General features: G+C 43.6%; 1 protein-coding gene across 5 annotated transcripts; it reads right to left on the minus strand.

The window, feature by feature from the left end:
* Nucleotides 1-1,407: 1,407 nt before the first annotated feature.
* On the minus strand, nt 1,408-14,669 carry LOC126999512 (thioredoxin domain-containing protein 11-like). 5 transcript variants are annotated; one of them, XM_050862164.1, is made up of 15 exons: nt 14,513-14,666; nt 12,573-12,853; nt 10,046-10,259; nt 9,243-9,485; nt 8,457-8,660; nt 7,962-8,159; nt 7,513-7,702; nt 7,099-7,195; nt 6,532-6,685; nt 5,731-5,875; nt 4,650-4,878; nt 3,993-4,104; nt 3,250-3,443; nt 1,617-3,041; nt 1,408-1,548 (listed from the first exon to the last, which is right to left on the minus strand). In XM_050862164.1, exons 1-14 carry the CDS (start codon nt 14,516-14,518, stop codon nt 2,507-2,509), a joined length of 2,802 nt encoding a protein of 933 aa, XP_050718121.1. In that variant the 5' UTR covers nt 14,519-14,666; the 3' UTR covers nt 1,408-1,548; nt 1,617-2,506. The 5 variants fall into 5 exon arrangements, with proteins under 5 accessions (XP_050718121.1, XP_050718119.1, XP_050718118.1 ...); XM_050862162.1 differs by having other exon boundaries at nt 1,408-1,555; nt 1,786-3,041; nt 6,532-6,718; nt 14,513-14,664; XM_050862161.1 differs by having other exon boundaries at nt 6,532-6,718; nt 14,513-14,664.
* Nucleotides 14,670-27,079: the final 12,410 nt, after the last annotated feature.

Genomic DNA, 27,079 nt, shown 5'->3' on the forward strand with positions numbered 1-27,079 from the left:
CTTTAATTAAGTACTCATCTCTCACAACAAGAGAATTCAACCCCAACCACAAGACCAAACCTTAACCAGTGTTACTATGCAAAGACTTATAGTACAAACAACAAGATCTTTGTGTTGCCAACTTGCCACTCACCACAGACTTACAGACCATTCAGCACTGCCAGGAGTACGTTATCATTACAGTGAACGCAGTAACACCCTTACCCACCAAGGCAGCAGTGAAGAGTAAACACATTGCTCTTACATTCAGTGCCCATCACTCCTGACCAGCAAGCCTCACGTGCCCCAGAAGCCAAGACACACTCATGGGTAATCAAACAGCCTCATCCTTGTCATTATTCTATACTCAAGAGATCCCTGAGTACACAATACAAAATGGACGTCGAAGGAAAGTATCGAGGAAGAAGGCGGAAACTGTGAAGAGAATATTAGTATTGAGCGACAAAACCCTCCAAGACCTCGAGAGCCCCTTCCCAGCCAGCAGCCCAGCACCCTGACTCCTGCCTTGGGGGTCTATGGGTGAGGCAGCTGCACCTGGTGTGTGGAGGGGCCGGTTACCCTCATAAGGTTTTGCATATACACCTCGCCTCTTGAAGGGTGGATGACAGCAGACTGGTACAGCAGCAGAGGTTGCCACAACCAGTCTGGCATGTCACTAGTAAACAGAGGCAGTGACTTCTTGGGGGAGAGTTTGAGCCTCTTTGGTGGTGTCAATTCGGGCATCATACAACAGTGGGCCTTCAAGACTGCCTGTTAGTGAAGCCCCTGGATAACTTTGTGTCAGGTTGGGGATGATGAGAAGAAAAAGGAGGATGGGAAAGTGAGCAAACAGTGACAACGATCTCTCTCGCTCACTCTCTCTCTCTCTCACACACAAGCAAGGAAGAGCTTCAAGTTCTGCACAGTCCACCCAGCTGTTCATTCTCCCCTCTCAGGCAGGTTGTTAATTGGGTCCCTGGGGAAACCTGGGGAAGGGAAACTGAGGTAACCCAGCTCCTTCCCTTGCCCTGTGTCTTGGGGTAATGGCTCAAGGGTCAGTGGAGTGTAGATTGTGGGTTAGTAGCAATAGCTTATATATTTACAGTAACAATTGCCTCACACCAACACATTACACTTGGGATACACAGTTCACCATTCCCTAGTTGAGCGGGAAAGACGAACTGTGTATCCCAAGTGTAATGTGATGGTGTGAGGCAATTGTTACTGTAAATACATAATCTATTCTTACTGACCCACAGAGATGAGCACTAAGGCCCAGCTGAAGTGTATGCCCCCAACTTAACCTTTCCTGGGGGTGGTCACAGAGGCATACCCTTGGCAAGAGTTTTTAGCAGTTTATTCTTTACACTTGAGTAAAAAATCAAACTCCATGGCTGAAATAATAAGGAATGGTGAGTCTCCCATGTACAGGTTTGAAGGTTTTTAATGGAGCAGTCTTAGGATTAAAGTTTCCAAGCATATTATTGTCATAGATGAGTTTCTTATACAATTAAGATTAACCTGAGGTAGTGTCATGATTAATAGCCAGCAATAATAAATAACTTCCACCTTCCATCTTTTGATGCAAGACGCTTTATGCAGTAAAATTAATTTCATCAATAATAAATAACTTCCACCTTCCATCTTTTGATGCAAGACGCTTTATGCAGTAAAATTAATGGCCAAGCATCTCACACCTCACACTGCTCACGGCCAAAGACAATTATGCATCTTGGCCCATGTAGTCCCTTCGTCAGTCCTGGCCCGGCTGTTTCCTTCATCAATAATAAATAACTCATCTTCCACCTTCTGATGCAAGACGCTTTATGCAGTAAAATTAATGGCCAAGCATCTCACACCTCACACTGCTCACGGCCAAAGACAATTATGCATCTTGGCCCATGTAGTCCCTTCGTCAGTCCTGGCCCGGCTGTTTCCTTCATCAATAACCATAATCATGATCAGTCCCGGGAAATTATTTATGCCTCCTTAGAACTCAAAGCAATATTATATAAATGTATATAGACTTTCAAACAACCAACAAAAGAATAGTGATCCAGCAATGTCTCCCACTTAATAATAAATGTGGATGAAATACTTCTTTCCTCCACATTGTACTGAGACGCTGAACACCTTGGCAACTCTGCTTTGTCCTCACCCAAACTCAGTATAAACAAATGTATCGTCTTCCACCAAATAGGAATCCAAAAGAAGTAATGAAGGCAGTGTGCATGACTTACACATGGGAATGAGATGAGGATAGATATAATTTCAGCTCACATCCTACACTTATTAATGAAAGCCTCACAGAGTCTTCCAGAAATAATCATGATCAATAGATGTCTCTAGAAAAAAACTTGTGATGAGAGGATGAAACGTGTGGAGTGTGTGTGTGTGTGTGTGTGTGTGTGTGTGTGTGTGTGTGATGGGTGAGTGCATGACTGTGTCCTTACCTTTACAACTTCCCTAAGAATTAATGTATCACAGGAAAAGGCTCCAGCTTGTGTGGCCCTCAGGGCGCCCTCCTCTATGACTCATCCCGAGCTGTGTCAGGGCTGGCGGCCTCCTCAGGGGGGGTGGGGGGCGAGGAGGCAGAGGAGGCGGTGAGAGTTTGCAGCAGGTGGTTGAAGGACTCTACGTGGAGGCCGTCCAGAGCCTCCTGGTCCAGGGGTTTAGAGAGCAGCGTCAGCATGTGATGCAGGTGCTCCAGTTTCTTCCTCTGGGTCTTGATGTCCCTCATGAAGTGCACCCGGGCCTGACGCAGCCGCTCAAAGCTGCGCTGCTCATGTGCTGAGGCCTCTGAGGGTGTGTCGGCAGCAGGTGCGGCCTTCACCAGCCTCTCCAGGACACGCTGGAGCCGCCTGGTGGACGTCGTGAGGTTGTGGTGGAGTGCGGTGGAGGCGAGGGCAGCCTCGTGCAGCACCCCTTCACGGCACTCCTCGCCACAGGCATGCAGGGCCAGGGTGAGGCGCTGGCGGGGGCTCAGGTCAGCCATGATGAAGGATATGACACTCGCTGGGGTGATCGAGTGGCTCAGGTCAAACACTCGGCTGTCAGACTTTCTGCAACGGCCGGCAATGTTTGGTGAGGACATGCACCAAGGAAAATACCCACACTGTTAATCATCACTGAAATCAGGCTTAGTAATGGCATCAATTCAAACTCTTCAGATATACGTTATATAAAATCAGCACAGAGACTTTTTTGGTAATTCTTCAAAGACTCCTAATGTTACAGCCATCAGTAGATAGTAAGTCTGCAGTGCTCTACCTGAGTGCTGGGTGCACGATGATGGTGGGCAGCGTGGTGAAGTGGAGGTGCCAGGGCAGGATGTTGCCCACGACGTTGATCCGTGCGAAGGTGACGTCTGGGAGGTGGCGCATGGAGTGTGCCACCGCCAGGAACACGTGGCCAATGGTGCTGCACGCCACACAGTTGCTGTTGTAGTGCAACACCACCACGGTCTGTACCACACACACACACACACACACACACACACACACACACACACACACACAAAGAAAAAAAAGAAGCTTATTTAATATTTTCCTCTCACAAATGAAGGAAGTGAGTTAGATTAAAAAAAAACATGGCTACCACTGTCACCCCAAAAGGAAAAATCAAAGACATAACATCATAATAAATACAAGATACCAATAAGTACATAACACAAGACACCCATTTAGCATGTTATTTGTTCACCATGGAAGTAAGCTAAATATGAATGACCTGACATGACCCTGAGCCCAATGCCTTCCCTGACGTCAACTTGAAATGCGTAACAGCCTCTCACTTTGTTCCCTTTTCACCATGACAGCTGAATCAATATGAATGACCTGACATGACCCTGAGCCATATTCCTTCCCTAATGTCAACTTGAAGTGCATAATAACCTCACTTTTTTCCCTTTTCACCATGGCAGCTGAATCAATATGAATGACCCAACATGACCCTGACCCCAATGCCTTCCCTGACTTCAGCTGGAGATGCACAACAACCTCTCGCTCACTCACCTTCCCCGCCTCCTGAGTCACCTTGAAGTAGTTTTCCGCCGTCAGCTCCTGGATGCACATTTGAGAAGTACTATCACACTGTGTCATTTCCTTCCCCCCACTCACCAAGGTTCTAGAATGCAATGGTGTTTACAGCACAAAAAGTTTCCAATGGTGTCAAAGCATTTCAAAATCAGCATAGTTATCCAAGCGTTTTACATCCATCCCTCCAAAAACAGCAACAAATTAACCAATGAGAAACTGCTAAACGGGTTAAATTGTAATGATGAAAAGCAAAATAAATCGATACAAGATGACTTACAATGAAGAAGGGAACGAAAACAGGTAAAATTATAATGAGAAAAAGCAAGAACACAAAATACAACATGAATTAAAATAGAAAAGGGAAAAAAATGGGTGAAATAAAGCATAAATCAGAGCAGAAAAGGAAAAAAAATGGGTGAAATTGCAATGAAAAAAAGCAAAGACACAAAATACAACATGAATTAGTGGAAAAGGAAAAAAAAATCAGGTAAAATTGTCATTAAAAAAAACCCACAAGTAAACAAAATACAACATGATTTTTTTTTGCCCTTGAACCATTTCCTTTACTGTAAAAAAAAAAAAAGGGGGGGGGGAGGGGAAAAAGAAATATCAAAGAAGTCCGCCCTCCCTTACCTGTCGAGCATCCCGTTGGTGTAGTTTAGGATGAAGGCGGCGAGGGCGTGCTTGGAGAGGCTGGCGTCGAGGATGAAGTGAGCCTCGCGCTGGACGTCAACGATCACCGCCGCTGTGTTGGCCGGCTCCCGCGATGACAGGTCGATGCCAAGTCTGCGTGCCACATCCCGGTGCTGCAGCGAGTCCAGGGCCACGAAGGAGAGCGTCTTGTTGGTCCGGCACCCCAGTCCTGCGAGGGGTTACACACACTCATACAACAGGGACCTTAACGTGGTAGCTGTGAGGATCATGTTCCTTAATGGCCCCTCTAAGCGAGAAAAATGAGAAAAAATCATCACTCGCGTAAACAATTTCATTATATATATATCAACGCATTTGTGATCAGTTTGTGCATCATCTATTTTTGGGGGTTTATATCAGGGCAAAAATTTGGCCCGTCGCTGGTACACGGTAAAGCCACAAATTTGGACCGTCGCTGCTACCGGGTTAAGCACCTCCCCAAACTCCATATTCAGTCATCCTCCTAGCACCCCAGTCCTGCAAGGGGCTTCACATAGCTAAGGGACCTTCATCACCCCCTAACTTCCATATTCAATCCTCCTCCCAAGTTGTAATACTCCAGTCCTGCAAGGGGCTTCACATAACTAAGGGACCTTCATCACCCCCTAACCTCCATATTCAATCCTCCTCCCAAGTTGTAATACTCCAGTCCTGCAAGGGGTTTCACAAACTCATGCAAAAGGGACCTCTCGCACCCCCTTAATCAACCTGTTCTGTCATCTTTGTAGCAAAAACTAAGTCATCATTAATACATTGATCTGGAGGGTAGGTTTGTAGTGCATAATAAAGTTTAGTCATTTCTTAACAACACAGCTGACTTCTACTACAAAAGGGAAATCTAGCACCCCTTTAACCAACATGTTCTGTCATCTATTATTACACTGATCTGGAGGGTAGGTTTGTAGTGCTTTATAAGGTTTAGTCATCCCACACAGCTGACTTCTACCACTAAACCCTCAGGAGTAATTGTATGGGGACAAGTCTACTGAAGCTTTACAACAGTTCAATCCTTCACTCTTACCTGTGATATCAACGGCCGTGTTCTGGTCTCTGATGTACGGGACAGGACCAAGCAGCGACCCGTGGAACAGCTTCTTGCATTGCTCCTCCCCTGCCACGGCCTCCAGCCTCTCTATGTGGTCATCCACCTGGCCAGTCTTCACCGCCTGAAAGCCACACCATTGCCAAAGATAAGAAAAAGTACACTATGAATTAAGGCATCCAGAGAAGGGGCATAAGGGGCAAAGTACATGTTTTTAGTTTGCACTGGGAAAGGGAAAAGCGACTCTCAGTACACCCAATACAAGGTCATTTTTCCCTTGCACCTTGTTTTCTGTTCTTCCTGGGAAATGTAGTTTGCCTTGTCTGCCTTTCCCAGTGTATACTAGAAAAAAAATGTCTCTATCACTTACACCCTTTCACCATGCCTCCCTTACTGCTTGTTTTCTGTTCTTCCTGGGAAATGTACTTTGCCTTGTCTGCCTTTCACAGTGTATACAAGAAAAAGAAAATGTTCTCCAGACACCTCAAATGTTGTGATACGAGAACTATACATGTACAGAATCCCTAAGTTAAACAAGTACCTTATTTTAACTGTAGTATGCCTTTCCCAGTGTATACTAGAAAAAGAAAATGTCTATCCCTTACGCCCTTTCTCCAGACACCTCAATGTTGTGATACGAGAACTATATATGTACAGAATCCCCAAGTTATACAAGTACCTTATTTTAACTAGTAAAGAACTGATGGTGTCCTCAAACGTTAAAAGTAAAATTGTACACTTAGTCTAGACGAAAGCCCACACATATCCCACGCCCCTCACCTGGTCTGGCTGGGTCTTGTCCTTAGGGATGTGCGGGATGGGCTTCGTTTTTGCCTTGGTGGTGTTGGCGTGGTGGCAGCACACTGAGGGGTCCTTCCAGGGGTTGTACTGCAGGACCATCTCACGGCAGGAATCGCTCAGCACCGTCATGAGGCTGTTGACGTGGTGGAGCAGGTTGGCTTTCATTCTGGAGCGGTACAGGATAAGGAGGAAGATTAGAAAGAGGAGGAGGAAAGGGAGTATGAGAATGATAAGGAGGAAGAAAGGATAGGGAGGCAGATTAGGAAGAGGAGCAGGAAAAGGATGATGATAGTGGTGAGGAGGAGAAAAGGATAGGGGGGGAGGATTAGGAAGAGGAGGAGGAAAGGGATGATGAGAGTGGTAAGGAGGAGAAAAGGATAGGGAGGCAGATTAGGAAGAGGAGCAGGAAAAGGATGATGAGAGTGGTAAGGAGAAAAGAATAGGGGGGAGGATTACAATGAGGAGGAGGAAATGGAAGCGTATATGAGTTTTTAACAATAACTGCTCAGTATCTTTATAACAGACAATAACTTGGAGGTGACTCACTGCAGGTTGGGGTTGACACACTCCTCAGAGGCAGGGCTTCCGTCCGGTGCAGGAACACACACCCCTCCTGCCTCTGTGCTGTGGCAACACCCCTTGCCTGCAGGATGACAGGCTTATGAGAAGAATTCTGGATGGTCATATGACTGTATAGCTTTATATACAATCAGCATTGAGTATTATGCCAACAAACCATTGGCGTGGTAATGGCTACCACTGCCAGGTCATCGTACTCAGAGCACAGTATTTACCGGTTTCTGACGCTTAACTATTGCCAAGAAACATCAGGATCTAACTCTTTTAATGATAACTATAAATTAGTTTTGTTATTGGAGCCCAGAAGACAGTTTACGTGTAGGAAGTTGGGAAATATAATCGGCTGAGTACGACAATCTAGCAACGCTGGTAATGGCATACCTTCTGAGGCTCGCTGCTGTTGTGCCAAGTGGAGCATCTGCAGGTGTTCAGTCAGGTAGGTCTGGCAGGCCTTCTCCACCTTCCTCTGAAAGGTGCGGCCCCTGGAGCGCGACACCCTCAGGTAGCGGGCCAGCGTGGACACTCGGCTTGACTGGTTGCAGTTGAAGTAGTCGAGGGAGACTTCTCGTAGCTGAAAAATGAATCAGCGAGTGTAAACAGCCTTACCAGCACACCAGAAAACAAAAGTAATAACACAAGACTTTTCAAACAAACACCACACAGGGGAACACACTTGAACTCAGAACAATCAAGAATTTGGTTTCCTAAATAGCTAGCAAACAGAGTTAGTCCTTTCCTAGATACCAATAAAACGTTCATGCTCTCTTCTCAGTATAATAACAGAACAAGTGCAGAGCCAAAGCAGCTCTCCCTAGTGGCCCGTCACCTACCAGTGTGTAGGGGTCGTTGGGGGTGTGGTAGGGGTTGTCAGGAGCGAAGAGCAGCAAGCTGGGGCCCTCCTGTGTGTCCAGGCTCAGCACCTGACTCTTGTCGCCCGAGACGTGGAGCCACGAGGCGGTCTCATCCAGGCGCTTGGCCACCCAGTTGCTGATGCCCTCGCTGTCTGACGTGGCTGCGTTAGTGAAGGACTGAGGGGAAGAGGAACAAATCTGAGGTGAATATTAGAGCCCAAATATGCAACAGAGTAATTACACATTGAATACTTTTGAATCATGTCAGTCATAATGCATTTTCGACTAAAACTAATCTGTTACCATCTACTCTACAAAACAACAAAGAAATGGGGTACTTCATATCATAATAATCACCACCAGTATCCCATTTTTACACAAACTAACATATAATTCTCAAGAAACTGCATTAGAGTCTTAAAGAAGTAGATAGACTGTGCAAGAGAGAGGAGGCAGGTAAGTAGGATGCCTCACCAGCGTAGTGTTCCACAGCACCAGGTGGATGGACTGGGAGGTGCTCAGGGAGAAGGCCTGGGCCACCTGAGGGTTGGTGACGACGCCCCAGGCCACGGCACCAGATGGCTCGTGTTGCAGCCATCGCAGCGCTGCCAGGTAGTATGACGTGTAGCCCCTTGGCACTAGGCTCGAGGAGAAGTCATAGTATCCCAGCACCACCGCCTGCAAGGACAATGATTCTCCTAAGGGTTCTCATATATTGTCAATCTTTTGCCTCATTTAAAGGAATTCAAGGGACATAAATTGCACTTGTACCCTAATATCAATGACTTTTTAACCCCCTGACTGCAGATTTCCTACAAGAAGACCTCACCAAGCTACAGGAATGGAACAAAAAGTGGCTGCTACAATACAATGAAGAAAAATGTAAAGTCCTGCACCTTGGGAGGGGATATCCAGCATACCAATACCACATGGAAAACACTCCACTATCCACCACAGAGGCAGAGAAAGACCTGGGACTATACGTTACCAGGCTACCAGTGAAAGCCAAATCCATGCCAATCGCAGCGGATGGGTTACAGAAATTCAAGGCACAGAAATTGAACTTGTCCTTGATATCCACAACTTTTTAACTTGAGGTTGCAAGAGGCTTAGACCCAAAGATTATTCAGGGTAAAGTTTAGTTAGCAATAAATTATAAAGGCATCATATTTTTCATTGATAGGTAGTAAAAGATCTCCTTAACTGAACACACCAAGCCTGTCAATGCACAAACAAGTAACAGCACCAAACCCTGCTTACACTGTGGTCCACCTGCAGCCTGGGTAGGTCGGCGTGGCTTGCAACGTGAGTCAGCGGACGCAGGCAGCGGGAGAGGAAGCGTATGAGGTGACCTGCCTCGTGGGGACCGCCATAAGCAAATGCCTTGGTCTCCATCCCTGAGGAGGTGCGGATGTGCAGGACAACAGCCGGGAACTTGCGGATTTTGTAGCGAGACTTGCACTCCGAGCCCGGGTGCCAGCAGTTGATGGCGGCGAAGTAGATCTGAGGGAGGCAAGTGTCAGTTTCAGGCCGCTCAAAAATTATGCTCTGTAACAATACTTATCTTCAGACTAGCTATTACTACACCTCTCTAAATACTGTACTAATCACTTATGAATATGTTTCGACTCAACTGGTTGGCTGATTATTACAGAAATATATGAAAATCAGACATGGTGTTAGGTCCAAGAGATCTGGCAACACTAGGATAGAACTGAACTCCTTTTTTTCATAATACTGGGTAACAAAACTCTCCTGATTCACCCAAAACAGCTGCATAATAAACATGAGCATCTTTTCTTCCTAATACTGGGTAACATAACTCTCCGATGATTCACTCCTTACAGCTGCATGATAAACCTAAATACCTGTCAGAAAACTACAGATATAAATAGATGAATAAGCAAAACCTAATCATACCTTTCCTTTTTCATCTTGGAGCAACTCACTAACCTGCTGAATAATAAAACCTGAATAACTGCCGGAAAATTATAGACATAAATAGATGAAAGAGCAAAAACTAATCCTACCCTTTGTTTATCATCTATGTGGAATCAACTTACCTGCTCATGATGGAACTGTGCCGCTTGCTCCACCTCCCAGCGCAGGGCCTGGGAGCTCCTGTCCCACGGCGCATAGTACACCACCAGGGAGAGGTCCGACGCCAGGAGACGCTCGGTGAGGCCTCCGACATCACCCGAATGGAAGTCCGTCACCAGGGAATGTTGTGGGAAGAACGGTTGAGGGGAGGATGCCTTGCGAATCAGCGGCCCCTTACTGAGGAGGAATGCCGGGTTATCACAGACACCGTGAGCAGAGTTGAGGTTGTGTTTTAATGTCACTGTACTTCAATTAGGACAGAATTATGATGATCAAGTTTTGGTGTTGTATGTCTTTCTAAAACAGTCAATAAACCCACTTCTAGACTAGCTATACAGTCATTATTACTAAGAACTAGGACACAGATAGTTTTCAATTAGAACTGCAGCAATTATTGACCTATCACATCCATACTACAATGCTAGGTGAACACTCAGGGAAGTTTATCACAATTCATAGCTAGAAGTGATGGGTTAGGTTAGGATAGATTTAGTTAGGATGCTAAGTGGAATCAATCTATTAGCAACATTCAGTAAATATTTTAGCCAAAGAAATAATAATTACTGACAAAAAAATGTAAAACTAAAAATAAACTTTTCAATGTTCTTAACTGTGATAAAGAAAAATGTAAACTCGGAACAGGAACAAAACACTTGATACTGCAGTTATAGTACAAAGTGCTCATGCAGCCAAATATTATGAATAATTCTTAGTAAGTAATAGTTTGTAGCAGACACCTTCATAATACATATCACAGTCTTGATGCCTACATTCTCAAGGGAACAAAAATCATATAAAGCATCAAAAATATAACCAAAATAGAAAAATGTAAACTTGTGTGACCATGAAGGTAATGGAGAGGGTTAAGGAAGGGATACACCAAATAATAAGGAGAAGAGCACCAAATATCAAGCATACAACAAAGCACAGAACGCATCCCGTCTCAGTGATGCGCTGGGCTACATGAGTGCAGGCATACCAATGGGAGCCGCCCCCGCCCCAAGGCTCTACAAAGCCCCCTACAGCACATGAAAACTCCAAAGAGCTTCCTTACCCGTCAGATGATATTGCCCATGAACTAGAGGGAAAGACCCAAGGGAATTAGTAAGTACAAAAAACTAACAGCTTAAATTGCATAAATTATCTTCTATGTATGCTTTAAAATCATCAGAAAGAAGAGGCACAATATCTGAATAGGCAATATGTACAAAGCCTCTTTCCAAGCTAACATGTACCAGATGCAACCACTCAATTAGCTTCTTCCAGTCTCTTTATCTCATGTGTTATCTGCACCTGATGTTTTCCCACACTTCTGAACTTGCCATATCAAAGACACATTCGAAATATGGGAAAACATCAAATGTAGATGATACAGCAATTGAGATGTTGAAAGGAGAATCTGTAACTCATCCAACTGAATGTATGTCATGTGAATCCTGCACAGTTTGAGCAACTACTGAGCAGCTCAACAAGTAATTAGTGTACGTAAATTGACTTATATACCGAGGGGTTTGGTAAATAACTATAGAACATGATCTTATTAACTGAGCACTAACTTGGGAAATAAGTCAATGGCATGAAGTTATTTAGTGAAGATTTATACGCATGAATGTGAGCGAACTCATACACACAAGGTGCTCTCAAGTGCAGCGGCTAGCACATTCGCTGCACAACATAGAGGTCTCAGGTTCGATTCCTGGATAGAATGGAGATGGATGGCAGTCATCTTTGATCTCTGCCCCTGTCCACCCAGCAGTGAATGGGACTGGGCGTGACGAGCCAGCAACTACCATAATTGGGTTAAATATACATACATTACACTAGCTAGAATGTTCAGGCAGAGGAAGATGTTAGACTTAAAAAGGTACCATAATTAAAGAGGTAATGGAAAATAAACAAGTTAGTGATGCATGTACTGTCAGCTCTATGGTATTAAGGCTGTGAAAGAGGTTATATTGAGACAGGAGTTAATGAAGAACAAAATAGCTACATGTCCTATCAGAGTTTACCAGGGAAAGGGATGAAAGAATGATGATACATCTTAACTTCTGCATAAGGGATTTGAACAGAATAGGAATGAGCTAGAGTAAACCATGTCCTGTAGGTTAGCGTCAGGTCACGGAGGTCACTGTATCCACTGACCTGCTGTGCACAAGTTCTTTTTTTTACAGTAAAGGGCAAAAATAGACGAGTTTACCAGTGGAAGGGATGAAAGAATGAAGATGCTGGTACTCTTGCATAAGGAATTAGGACAGTAGAGTAAACCATGTCCTATAGGTTAGCGTCAGGTCACGGAGGTCATTGTATCCACTGACCTGCTGTGCACAAGTTCTTTTTTTTTTACAGTAAAGGGCAAAAATAGACGAGTTTACCAGTGGAAGGGATGAAAGAATGAAGATGCTGGTACTCTTGCATAAGGAATTAGGACAGTTGAGTAAACCATGTCCTGTAGGTTAGCGTCAGGTCACGGAGGTCACTGTATCCACTGACCTGCTGTGCACCACGATGACCAGCGCCAGGAAGAGCAGGCCCAGCTTGGCGGCCAGCATGATCCTGTCTGACAGCAGCTGGGGAGGCGCTGACCCACCCCTCGGCGCCCTCCTCTCCCCCTCCTCCTCCTCCTCCTCCGTGTCTGAGCCTAGCAACGCGCCCTCCTCCTCGACCCGGGTGTCCTCGTCGTGTCCCTGTGGAAGTGGCGGTGTGGTGTCCCCGCCTGGTGGTCCCCCCGCGGCCTCTACGCCAGGCATCCCAGCACCATGGCTCGGCGAGGGCTGGGCCACAGTAAACAATAGACGCTCAGGGATTGTGAGATAAACACACACAAACGTCACCCAGCAAACAAAAGACTATCGAAACACTACTTATAATCCATTTCAATACTCCTTTTTATACTTACTGACCCTCTATGTGCTTCTAAAGAGTGTTCAAGACTATCCTTAATTTTCTTTCACTATTCTCTAAGCCATCCAATGACCTATCACCGCTGGCCAACTGTACTAGAGCTGATAAAAGATAGATTATACACTGTGTCTTTTCTACTACATCTTGAGATAAACACAGACTCAAACGTCACTTTACAAATAAAAGACAGTCGCCTAAAGCATCAAATTCCTTATAACACACTACGCTGCCCTGTTATCAGCTCTCTTGAACGTCTAAAAATGGGTGTTCAAGACTATCCTTAATTTTCTTTCACTATTCTCTAAGCCAACCAATGACTATCACCGCTGGCCAACTGTACCAGAGCTGATAGAAGATAAATTGTATAGTATAGTGTGTTTTTCCTATTTCCCTTATTATACTGTACTGATATCCTATGTATACCTGTAAATTTCCCCTTCATTATTCTTTCACTACATGTTTTCCCTTGAGTCTAGACCGTGATTATAGCAACCACGGGAGCTTGATGATCTTGACTCTCACCATTGCTAGGCCAAGGGTATTGCGTTCTGAGGGTGTTGCGTAACTATTTGCCGGTAAAGGAAGCCCCACACACGGCAGAAGTCACCTCCATATTTAGCCAATGATGGGGACAGCTTACAAGACAACCATATCTCATTATTTATGTATTTAGTAACCCCGCGCAGCTATATAGCACCCGGCCACCTCTACCTATAAGTAAGATAAAAGGAGGTAAAGTAATGAAAAATAATGAAAAATTGAAGAAGAAGAATGAAGTTTGAATAAAAATTAAGTATCAACCAGCCAGCTTATTCTATACTAATCGGGAGCCTACATCCGGGGGCGCATTGCTTCACTCACTCGCCGCCTATAGCTACTTCCGATTATCCCTCCGAATAAGCTCACACGCAGCCGAAATATTACTACTTAAAAGCTTTGTTAATGTGACTGTGAATAATTCTACATCCATCACTTTGATCTCTTAATGGTTAATTCAGGCGAAGTAAAAGCTAAAATATATATCCAACCGGCTCCATGAATATAATAATGACATATTCTTTTCTTGTGAACTGCCAAAACGAAGAGAATAAAAAGGTAATGGGTCTAAATATGTATCGTAAGTGTGTGTGTGTGTGTGTGTGTGTGTGTGTGACGTTATGACCTTGCATCGCCTACGAGTACAGAACACGTATACCTGACAAATGCAAGTCGATATCATAAGACACCTTGGCTTTTCACATTACCTATTTCTAAAGGTCAAAGAGAGGGTCAATCGGGTTCTAATGAGTGTTTCTTTAGGTTCACGGCACAGAGGAAGAGTCAAACTACCACAAGGGCCATAAAACTACTCCTGGAAATGTCCCAAACTACTATTAAAGCCTTGTCATATACGTGTTCATGGACGACGAAATGTTTAGTAATACGACCCAAAGCCCCAACATGGTCCCAAGCATTGCACGCACACCCATAAACTCACATCAACACTAATACCAACACTAACACAAACTAATCAGCGGACAGTCACGTACCTCCATTAGCTTAGAGCCGCGAAAAGCTGGACGGCGCGAGGAGGCAGAGGAAGGAGTGTATATATGTCGGGAAAGGAACAGAGAGAGAGAGAAGGGCGACAGGGAGGCTTGCACAGTAGGCAGTCGTGAGGTGAATGCTGAGTTTCCTGCTGAGTGTGTGTCAACTGGTCTTCCTCTATGTGTGTGTGAGCGTCGACGAAGCCCCACACAGCAACCTTCTCTCCACGTTCAAGGCCGCAGCAAGAGAGCCAGGCGGCATACGCTCACACGCTCACCTCGCTCCTGATATACACGCGAATGCGATGTCACGTTCAGGGGCACAGGTGTTGCATCTATGTGGTTGTTGAAGATGTAGTAGTAGTCGTAGTAGTGACGGTAGTGGTGGTGGTAGTTGTAGTAGTGGTGGTGGTGGAGCTGTAATGATATAGAAGTGGTAATACAAGAATGATGATGATGATAATAATAATAATAGTGATAATGATAATAATAATGACTAATGATGATAATAATAATAATAATAACAATGATAACAAAAAGAACAACAAATTAAAAACCTATAACACGTACGTCGTTGCGATAATAATAATAATAAAAAAAAAAGGTATTTGAACAACTCTCGTCAGCACAGTTCATTGCATTTCACTACTTTCAACTTCACAACTTTGGATGAGCAGAGAAAGAGAAAAACAAAAATAATATAAACACTCGAATTTTCAAAGCGTGCACGAAATCACTTGAAAAAAAAAAACACTCCCAAACTTTCCACATTCTCTCTAAAAGAAAGATTTAACAAGTAAACTTTTGAATGCTGCCTGTGATAACGTATAACAACAAAATATATGTGCACTATCGCAAACTCTAATAATTGTAGCTTGAACTGTAATGCAAGTCTAGTTAACATTTGTAATTCAGTGTAGCTTGGAATGTATACGCTAATGTGATGACAATGTTGGCTTGCAGGTTTGACCACATTACAACAATAAAAAATAAATAACCGATTGAACATAAACTTATACATTGATGCCAACTGATGTTTTAGTTACTGCTACAATATATGGACCATGAATGCCCTTTTTATTTAACATTTTGCACATTGTTGTTTTATATATTAATTTCTGGTTTGACGTTTTACTCGAATACGCGATCAGTAAAATCTATCTATCTATCTATCTATCTATCTATCTGTTGGGGGTGTAGTTGTTTTAATAGTTACGTTAGCTAGATGTTATTGTGTTCAGATAATGACGTGACTAAATTTGCAGGAAAGGAACTCACGTACGCCGGGTAACACACTCCAACACACTCCAACACACACACTCACAAGCCTTCAGTCCACATTTAAACGTATCGAACTCCCATTACGACTATATCCCAAGTCCACAGAGAAGATTATCCGGGTTTTCATGAGTGATTTTCCCGCTCAAGTGCCAGGGGCCGCGTAAAACCATCACTAGGATCACATAACAGTCCATGAAAATACCAGCAACTACGAGAGGATTTTCAGACACGCGAACCGAGGTGGAATAAAGGCCGGTATATTCAGACGCTCCCACCTCTCACATCAGCTATTTCCAAAGACCGAAGAGGATATTAAAAGCGTTGTGATTAATGTTATTTCCACGTTCATATTACAGAAGCTTTGTCACACTACCACCAGGGTCAAAGAACTTCCCCTGGAAATGCCCAAACTACCCGTGAAAGCGTTGTCAAAGATGTGTTCCTGCGCCCTGAAAGGTTAAAAAATGTGGCCCAAAAGTCTCAGCGTTGTCACGGAGAGAGAGCGCAGGTAACTGAGGGTCAGGAAGAGGTGGGAGTGAAGGGAAGTCTTATCAGAGCAGCGATCAGAAACAAACACAGGGATCACAGACGACTCTTGTACCACAGTAACGGGAGATAGCGCCCCATACTGTTAATCACTTCGAGGCTCACACACCTACATTTGATAAGGGTATGGTAGAGGTTGCGTTACTCTCTCCATGGGTAGTTTTATGAGTCCAGTGATAGTTTGACAAGGTTTCTATACCGTGAATGTGAAAATACACTTATGAGAACCCGACTGATTTCCTGTGTGACCTTTGATAATGCCGCTGTAGAGGTAATCTTAGAAGGTGTGTTAGTATTGCCATGTGAAGTTGTATGAGCCTAGGGATAGTTTGACAAGGCTTCTTCAACATGAACGTGGTAATGCCTTTATGAGAACACGACTAATCTCTCTTATGACCTTTGGAAATTGATGTTGTGAGATCCGAAAGTGCCCGAGAATAAGTGTATGATATTGTCAAACCAAAGACCATGGACTGAATACAATGAACTTAGATGCCAGTGAATGTTTTTACCCATATCTTTGCCACTTGACTTCACACTTCACGACCATAACAATTAATGCAATAGAGATAAGAACAAAGAGATAAGGTAGGAATGGATTGATATAGAATGGAGGTGATTTTCAGGCTAGTGCTGATGGAAAAGGTGAACTCATAAGGTGTGTATTGAGGCTGTACAGGTGTATATAGGTGTGAGGGTGAGCAAGTTTGATGACGCGAGTGCAGTAAAATTATAGTAGAAAAGATTATCCAGCCATTACGTTATCTATTTCACAAGTGGGTTCGGTTAAATACCTCTCTGTGTGTGTGTGAGAGGGGGAGGGGGAAGAGGGGGGAAGTGAGTGTGTGTGTGTGTGTGTGTGTGTGTGTGTGTGTGTGTGTGTATTGGACAGACAGAAAAACACAGACCGACTGACATTCTGACACACACACACACACACACACACACACACACACACACACACACACACACGAAAAAAATACACAGATCCAAATTTTTAGAACTGTCAGAATTGGTATATTCACTAAAGGTTAAACAATTCCAAGTAATACTCTCTCTTCCTTTTCCTTTCCTTCCTTTCCTGCAAATTTAGCCACGTCCTTATCTGAACACAATAACATCTAGCTAACGTAACTATTAACACAACTACACCCCCAACAGATAGATAGATAGATAGATAGATAGATAGATAGATTTTACTGACCACATATTCGAGTAAAACTTAAAACCAGAAATTAACATGAAAAACAACAATATGCAAAACGTAAAAGAAAAAAGGGCATTCATGATCCATATATCAAAGCAGTAACTAAAACAAACAAGCCATTCACGTAACAACAGACAGTATCAACGTTATACAAGACAATACATTATATTAAAAACTTCCGACATCCCCATTCACTTCCCTCTCAATCCCCTTCCTCCATTCACGTATCTTTTTAAGCCCCACGCCAAGGAGAGGGGAAGGTTAGTGATTGACGGATTCATTTCTTTAACTGACTCTCTCCTTTACTTAGTCCATCGGTCGCCCCCGCCCGCCACTGACTGACATCTCATTAAGGAAACATTCTCAACGGTGTCCCGCGGCGTATTAGGATCTTCAAGTCCCTTCATGTCATTTCTTATTGGGGGCGTTTTGCCACTAGCTTTTGTTTCTGTTACCCGTTTTGTTTCTTCCTCTTTCTGTCTCTCTCTCTCTCTCCTTCGCTCCGTTTTCCTCCTCTTCATTTCCTACCCAGTCCTCTCTCTCTCTCTCTTTCTCTCTCCCTTTCTCCCTGTTTCTCTCCTTCTTTCTTCTCTTCCAATGCCGCCCCCTTAAAACTTCCTGAGCCGGATTTTGTTGCTCATTTTTATTTTGCAGGAGTTTGTTATTAAGTTTTGCATCGTTTCCCATCCTCTCTGTATCCAGCTAGCCAGGCATCTTCTCCCTCCTCCTCTTTCTCTTCTTTCCCTTTCCTTCACACTCCCTATCCTCCTTTCCCTCCTTCTTCTTCCTCTTCCTTCCTCTTTCTATTCCTCTTCTTTCCTTCTCCTCTGCACTTTCCATCCTCCCTTCCTTCTTTCTCTTCTTCCTCCTCTCACTCCCCCACACTACGAGTTCCTGTCCTCCTCCTCCTCCACCTCCTCTCCTCTCTCTCCCTCTCCTTTCCTAAGTTAAACCCTCCACCTCTTCCACCTCTTCCTCCTCTTCCAATCCTAAGCTGCTGTCTGTCTTCCAACTACCCTGGTCTCTTGAGGATTAATTTGTTCTCCTCTCCTTGATATAGTCGAGATTTTTATTGTATTCCCTTTTCTTTTTCGATGTTTGGGTAAGAGGATAGTAGTAGTAGTAGTAGTAGTAGTGGTAGTGGTAGTGGTAGTGGTAGTAGTAGTAATAGTAATAGTAGTAGTACATAGAGGTTCATTATAGTATCAGTTATCGTTGTTGTTTTGTTTTTTACTTTTCTTCTTGTTCGTTTTGTTTTCCTGTTTTGTTGTTGTAGTAGTAGTAGTAGTGGTAGTAGTGGTAGTAGTAGTAGTAGTAATAGTAGTAGTACATAGAGGTTCATTATAGTATCAGTTATCGTTGTTGTTTTGTTTTTTTCTTTTCTTCTTGTTCGTATGTTTTGTTTTTCTGTTTTGTTGTTGTTGTTGTTGTTTTCGCTTCTGGCAGCCTCCCTCGACCTGACTTAGCCAATGAGAGCTGAGGGATGCTTTAATGGAGACGAATTGAATTAGAGACATAACGTAGACTAATTATCAAGCCTTGTAGTCTCATAGGATCTACGGAATAACGAAATTTCAAACCCCGTCTCTCTACCTCTCTCTCTCTCTCCATCTATCTATCTATCTATTAGTCACTGAGAGTAGAGGAATACCAAATGAAGGAAACTAAATTAGGCAGATAATGTAGACTGAATATAAAGCTTTTAGGAATCATATAGGTTTAATGAATAACGTAGATTCTAACACCATTTCTCTTTCTGTCTATCTACCTATCTATCTATCTATCTATTAGCCACTGAGAGTAGAGGAATACCAAATGAAGGAAACTAAATCAGGCAGATAATGTAGACTGAATATAAAGCTTTTAGGAATCATATAGGTTTAATGAATAACGTAAGTTTTAACACCATTTCTCTTTCTATCTATCTACCTATCTATCTATCAATTAGCCAATGTTTAAAGAAGAAATCTGAAGTAGGTATCGATTGTTGTCTGAGTATTAAGAATTTATTGAATAACACGATTTTCTATCTCACCAAACGCTCTCTCTATATGTTAATCCCTCTCTCTCTCTCTCTCTCTCATCTTCTCCCTATCCATTTCTATATCCCTTTCTTTCCTCCTCTCACCTCTCTATCCACCCATGCACGTCTTTCCATCTCTCTTTCTTTCTCTCCCTTCACGACCGTCTCACACCTACGAGATGACAGGTCGACGCCAAGGCATGTGATGGGGCAAACTTGTGCTTGTGAAAGGCTGGTTAGGGGCGCGCGCGAAGGAGTGAAAGATGAAGTTTGAGTCTAAAAGTGAAGTTTGGTGCAATTCGCTCTTGATTGACAAGAGTGCTGCTGGGAGAGAGTGTGTGAGGGGGGAGGAAAGGAGGGGGGTAAGAGAGGGGGTAAGGGGAGGGGGAGGGAGGGAGGAGAGGGAGGGTAAAGGGAAGGGAAGGGGAAGGGGGAAGGGGAAAGAGAGGGAGAGGAGGGGCGTTAAATACCTTCTGTGTCGACTGTCATTTGTTTTTTGTGTCTGAGGGTAGCGAATGTGTTTGTTTTTGTTTTATTTATGATTTTTCTGTGCTTAGTCTGTCATCCTTGCCATAGAAGAACAAACATAAGGAAATAAATAAGAAAATGAGGGTCGAAGGACGGAATCTCGAACGCATTAATATCGAACCGGTTAAAGAATAATAAACGATCGGAGGCTCTCTCAATAAACTCCTCAACCTCATTTTTTCCTCTTCGTTTATTTTTCCTTTTTATTTATTATTTATCTCGAGGCTGGAGTGTGGAAAGCAAACAGCTCCTCTTGAATTAGTGATAAACCTGGCCTCCTCCTCCTCCTCCTCCTCCTCCTCTTCCTCCTCCTCTTCCTTCCTCCTCTGAAATAGAAAGCAAACATCAACGTAAACATTGATGGGAAAACTACCTCACCGCAGGGTTTTCATTGGAGGAGGAGGAGGAGGAGGAGGAGGAGGAGGAGGAGGAGGAGGTAAAAAAAATATATCTAAAATCTCTTGACACTTCCCATTCACGCATTTATTTCTGACCTCCTCTTCCTCCTCCTCCTCCTCTTCTTCCTCCTTTTTGTCCTCATCTGCTTCCCCTTCTTCTTCTTCCTCTTCTTGTTTCTCTCAATCTAACTTTTCTCACTTCTTTTGTTCTCCCATTTATCATTCTCTCTCCCTCATTTCTTTCTGCAGTTCTCTCATCCATTCCCCGTAATTCCTTTTTCTCCCTCTCTTTTCTTTGTCCAACTCTCTCCTCAATTCTTTTCTCCCTCCCTTTCTCCTCCTTCATCATTCATTCTCTTTGATTTCGTTTCTTTCTGAGTCTCTGTCCTCCATTCCTTCTAATTCTTCTGTACCTTTTTTTTGCCTTTTCCCTTTTTCTAACTTTCCTAATTCCTTTTCTCTCTCTCTCTCCTTCTTCATCATGCATTCTCTCTAACTCCTTTTCTTTCTCTGTTTGTGTCCTTCGCTCCTCTCACTTTCTTTCCTTTCTTTCTCTTCTTTGCACTCCTCTTCCCGTCCTATCATTAGCAGAGACAGAGACCTTTTCGCAGAGACCTTTTGGAACACGAGGTCGCTGGTATTTTGAGTCGCTTTTTACGTACTGGGGGATAATTCAGTGTGAGTGACCTAAGGATGGCACACACTTAACTTGCACACACACACACACACACACACACACACACACACGCTTTTTATTTACGCGGGTGGATGAGGGAAAGGCCTTGGGTGCTAGTTCAACGTTTCTTCAAGTGAACGTTTGTGTAAAAGTGTTGCTCATGTGTTTCCTTTTTCTCTTTCTTTCTTTCTTTCATTCTCTCTGTTTTGGTCTCTAATATGTCTTTCAGTTAGTCAGTCAAACAGTCAGTAGGTTAGTCAATTAGTCAGTCTGCCTATCTGTCTGTTTTTCCGTTTATCCGACTCTCCATCTTTCCCTCTCTGTCTCTTTCTGTCAATCTGTCCCTCTGTCTCTCTAACTCTGTCTGTCTCTCTGTCTCTCTTTCCCTCTGTCCTTATGTCTGTCTGTCTCTCTGTCTCTCTATCCCTCTGTCTCTTTCTGTCTCTTGGTCTCTCTTTCCCTCTCTTTCTGTCTCTCTGTCTCTCTTTCCCTCTGTCCTTATGTCTCTCTGTGTCTCTCCCAGGGCCGTGAGGGGAGTGCGGGATGGAACGCGTGTGTGGAGGGAGTGACGGGGAGATGGACGAGGCGCTACGACACCACGACACATGCGAGGGAACACGACGAGGGAGCTGCCAGGGAGAAGAAGTGTCTGGGGATGCGGGAGTCACGGGGCGGAGGCTGTGAGGCGAGGTTACACGGACGCGCCGAGCTGTTGTTTTTCACGGTAAGAGATGCAGCTTAAGGGGCTAGAGCAGCTTAACAGAGGTAGTGGGATAGGGTAACGTTCTAGTCTGGGATGAATTATTTGGGTATTAGTGAGGAATAGGAGCCTTGTGGGTAGCGTGACACTGGGTAGGGTAATGTATAGCTTTCTGAATACATTAACAGGGGATCATTAGGATATTGGTGGGTAGGGTAACGCACTGGTCTGGGATGTATAATTTGGGTATGAATGTAGAATAGGAGTTTTGAGGGTAGGGTGAGACTGGGTAGGGTAATGTATAGCTTTCTGGATACATTAATAGGGCATCACTGGGGCATAGGTGGAGTTGATAAGGTGGAGTGGAGTGTGTTTAGCTAAGAAATGTACTATTGGCGTATGGGAGGTCAGTGGGCTGGGTCAGATAGGGCAGGGTAATGTATTGCTTTCTAGATACATTAATAGGGCATCACTGGGGCATAGGTGGAGTTGGTAAGGTGGAGTGGAGTGTGTATTGATAAGAAATGCACTATTGGGGTATGGGAGTTCAGTGGGCTGGGTCAGATAGGGTAGGGTAATGTATTGCTTTCTGGATACATTAATAGGGCATCACTGGGGCATAGGTGGAGTTGATAAGGTGGAGTGGAGTGTGTTTAGCTAAGAAATGCACTATTGGGGTATGGGAGTTCAGTGGGCTGGGTCAGATAGGGCAGGGTAATGTATTGCTTTGGGGTGCATTCTCGGGGTATCGTGAGGGTATGGGTGGGTCGAGGTGCCGGGCGGGGCGGGGCGGGGCGGGGGAGTCCAGCACCAGCAACGCCAGCGGGAGGGAGTCACTCAGGCCGCAGGCGGCGGTGTAAGTCAGTCGCGTCTCAGCCACCTCCGCGGCGGTGTGTGGCAGCAGTGGCGGAGCGGCCCTAGCTCGTGTTGGCGGTGAGCGGCTCGCTGGCTATAGTTCGCGCTCTCGGTCTTGGTGGTACTTCGCTCGCGGCCACTTCGCAAACGCCTTCTATAGTTCCTTTCGTTCCTCTTGTTCACGTTACCTGTTCTTCGTCATCTCTGTTTTGACACGTTTTCCATGGCATACTTTTTCCGGCTGTACAGTAGTTCGCGTTCTCGTTCCTGGTGGTACTTCGCTCGCGGCCACTTCGCAAACGCCTTCTATAGTTCCTTTCGTTCCTCTCGTTCACGTTACCTGTTCTTCGTCATCTCTGTTTTGACACGTTTTCCATGGCATACTTTTTCCGGCTATCCAGTAGTTCGCGTTCTCGTCCTGGTGGTACTTCGCTCGCGGCCACTTCGCAAACGCCTTCTATAGTTCCTTTCGTTCCTCTCGTTCACGTTACCTGTTCTCCTTCATCTTTGTTTTGACACGTTTTCCATGGCATACTTTTTCCGGCTATCCAGTAGTTCGCGTTCTCGTTCCTGGTGGTACTTCGCTCACGGCCACTTTGCAAACTCCTCTCGTTCGCTCCTCTCGTTCACATTACCGGTTCTTCTTCACCTTCATTGTTTTGCCACGTTTTCCAGGGCCACTTCGTTTTTCTTTCTTTGTGTGTTTCTCAGTAGGACGACGTAACTCTGTCTCTCTCCCTCTCTCTTCGCTAAAGTTTCCTCACTCGCTCGCTCGCTCGCTGACTGACTGACTCTTCTCGCTTCCTTTTCCTCTCTCTTTCTATCTTCCGAGGTCTTCTTCTTCTTCAGGTTTGTTGTGTTGTCTGTGGTTACTAAGTTCTCATATCTCCTCCACTTGCTCTTTTTCTTCCTCTTCTTGTTAAACTTTCCCTCCTCACTGACTGAACTTCTTAAATCTTTTTTTGCTCAACTTTCAAAATCTGTCTTTTTCTCATCTTCCAAAGTCACTACTAAGTTCTTTTTCTTCTTATCTCTCTCATATTTTAGGAGCAGCGAGTGGCGGGCTTTTTTTTTTATTATTGTTTCCTTTTTTTGTGCCCTTGAGCTGTCTCCTTTGTTGTAAAAAAAAAAAAGAGTCACCGTTTTCTCTTTTCCCTCGTTTCCCACTACCACGAACTCATCTCGAGGAACTTCCCAACGCTTATCGCCTCTTCTTGTTCCTCTTCTTCAATCATCCCCACCTCTCGTTCATCTCCAAGGCCGCTAACTCGTTCTTCTCCCTCGTCTCTGCTACCTCTTAGTCTCCGATCCTTTCTACTCCATATCTAATTACTCTTCTTTTTTTTTTTTTTTTTTTTTTTTACAGCAAAGGAGACAGTTCAAGGGCACAAAAAAAGCAAACATTAATAAAAAAAAAAGCCCGCTACTCACTGCTCCTATCTACATCTATTACCTCTTTTTAGCTCATTTATTCAACCGTTCACTGTCTTATCTTTCGTCAGCCAAACCCTCTTGCTCACCCTTGCTATACCGTTTAATATTCTGTCCTGTCTTCATATCGTCCTCCTTAAAGGCCCATTACCTTTCCTGACTCATCTGTGAAATTGTTTACTCTCTTATATTTCTTCTTCCAAAGCCTCCTACTCACTCTACCCTCTACCATTTCCTCTACGGTTCTCTCTACTCGATATCTACTTCCTTATACGTCAATTACCTCGTCTACTTCATCTCCCGAAGCCATTTCACTCTCCCATCCTTCACCTTTCAAAGCCTCCAAGTCGCTCTACTCTACTATCTTATATACGCCATGGTCCACTTTACTCTATATCTTCTACCTCTACGACGTCCATTACCTCGTCTACTTCATCTCCCGAGGCCATTTCACTCTCCCATCCTTCACCTTCCAAAGCCTCCAAGTCGCTCTACTCTACTATCTTATATACGCCATGGTCCACTTTACTCTATATCTTCTACCTCTACTACATCCATTACCTCGTCTACTTCATCTCCCGAGGCCATTTCACTCTCCCATCCTTCACCTTTCAAAGCCACTTACGTCCTATACGTCAACTTTCCTCCCTTCCCTTCCTGGACGACTCAGCTCAAGGGGAAACTCAGAGACGCCGCGAAGAAGAAATAGCGTAAGACCAACACAACTTCAGAGCCGTGTTCCCCCTTACGGCTGGTTTGCGCCCGAGACTTCGCTAGACACAAGCTCCGGGACTTTACCTTTCGATGAGTTTGTATGAGTTGGTCGCCCGGTGGGTACTTGGGGTCACTTTTTGGTCCCTCATCAGACATCGGAGTTAAGAAGTGTGGAGGATTTTTGAGTTTGTGGTTCTTTTGATCGTAATTTTTGTGGGTGTGGGTTTTTTCATAGTCTTGTTTTGCTGTTTTCAGAGGGTTAGTTTGTGATGTGTTCTCGTTTTTTCTCCTTCATCAGACATCGGAGTTAAGACGTATAGAGTTTTTCATTTGTGGTTCTTATGATTTACTTTCTTGTGTGTGTGGCTTTCGTCTTTAGTGTTTTTTTGGTGTTTTTCTGAGGGTTGATTTGTGATGTGTTCTCGTTTTTTCTCCTTCATCAGACATCGGAGTTAAGAAATATGGAGGTTTTGAGTTTGTGGTTCTTATGATTTCCTTTCTTGTGTGTGTGGCTTTTGTCTTTAGTGTTTTTTTGGTGTTTTTCTGTGAGTTACTTTGTGATGTGTTCTCGTTTTTTCTTCTTCATCAGACATCGGAGTTAAGAAATATGGAGGTTTTGAGTTTGTGGTTCTTATGATTTCCTTTCTTGTGTGTGTGGCTTTTGTCTTTAGTCCTTTTTTTTGGTGTTTTTCTGAGGGTTGGTTTGTGATGTGTTCTCGTTTTTTTCTCTTTCATCAGACATCGGAGTTAAGAAATATGGAGGTTTTGAGTTTGTGGTTCTTATGATTTCCTTTCTTGTGTGTGTGGCTTTCGTCTTTAGTCCTTTTTTTAGTGTTTTCTGAGGGTTGATTTGTGATATTTTCTCGTTTTTTCTCCTTCATCAGACATCGGAGTTAAGACGTATAGAGTTTTTCATTTGTGGTTCTTATGATTTCCTTTCTTGTGTGTGTGGCTTCTGTCTTTAGTCCTGTTTTCTTGTGTTTATGATGCTTTTTTTTATCTCCTTAGTTACTTATCACACTGTTACACAACGTTGCCAGATTGTCGTACTCAGCCTCTTATAATTACCAACCTCCGACCCCAAAACTGTCTCCTGGGTCCCAATAACGAGATTTCTTTATATATTTATCGCTAAAAAAAGTTAATTCCTGATGTTTCTTGGCAATAGTGAGGCGTCAAAAAACGGTAAATACTGTGCTCTGAGTACGATAATCTAGTAACGGTGATCACACAGAGTCGTTAAGAAATCTACATCTTTTTTATTTTTTTCTTCCTTAGTCTTGTTTTCTTGTGTCTCTCTGTGGTCTAGTGATTCATATTTTCTCTTTTCTCTTATCTCCTTCGTAATTAATCCCTCATCACACATATCTTTCCTTCTTTATTTTTCATTCTTATCGCCATTCTTTTTTCTTCATCCTCCCTTCATTAGTCTTGTTTTTTGGTGTTTTTTTCAGAGTTTACGATATTTTCTCGTGTTTTTTTTCTCCATCATGACACGCGGTCCTTAAGATATATTCGCCTTTTTTATATGTTTTTTTTATCTTCATTTTTCTGCGTGTTGCTTTTTCCTCAGTTTTGTTTTATTGCGTTTATGATATTTTCTTTTTTTAATCTCTTTCATTATTACTTCCTCATCAGACACTGTCGTTAAGAAATACTCGCGTTTTTTATTTGTTTCTTCTTTGTATCTTCCTTTTCCTGCGTGTTGCTTTCTCCTCAGTTTTGTTTTATTGCATTTTGATACTTTTTTAATCTCCTTAATCCCTCAACATATTCCGTCGTTAAGAAATATTAACCTCTTTTATTTATTTTTCTTTTCATCTCCATTCCTGTACGTGTTTTTTTTTTCTCCTCAATTTTGTTTTATTGCGTTTATGATACTTTTTTAATCTCCTTAAGTCCCTCAACACATTCCTTCGTTAAGAAATATTCACCTCTTTTTATCTCTTTTCCTTTTTATCTCCATTTCTGAAGGTATTTCTTTCCTTTATTTCTTTCCTCCATTTTAAGTCGCTAAGGCAGCAATGCAAAGTCATGTCGGCCACTAGGTGTAGTTTCACTCAGGTTCACCTACGCGTTGCTTCCTTCTTAGTCTTGTTTTCGTTTTTTTTCTGATGATTGGTTTTTGCATTTTCTTTTTTCTTTCTACCGTAATGCGTCCTGCTTCTCGGAACTCATGCATCACCTCGGCATAAGCTAAGCATCACGGTC

This window comes from Eriocheir sinensis, chromosome 16 (assembly GCF_024679095.1).
Source record: "Eriocheir sinensis breed Jianghai 21 chromosome 16, ASM2467909v1, whole genome shotgun sequence".
In the NCBI taxonomy this organism is placed as follows: domain Eukaryota; kingdom Metazoa; phylum Arthropoda; class Malacostraca; order Decapoda; family Varunidae; genus Eriocheir; species Eriocheir sinensis.

What these genes read in the sequence shown, in the direction of transcription:
- LOC126999512 (XM_050862162.1), bottom strand. An exon ending in TGCTGTGGAACACTACGCTG is followed by an intron (nt 8,160 to 8,456) that starts GTGAGGCATCCT and finishes TCTTCCCCTCAG; the next exon opens with TCCTTCACTAACGCAGCCAC. An exon ending in ACAAGACCCAGCCAGACCAG is followed by an intron (nt 5,876 to 6,531) that starts GTGAGGGGCGTG and finishes TGTGGCTTTCAG; the next exon opens with GCGGTGAAGACTGGCCAGGT.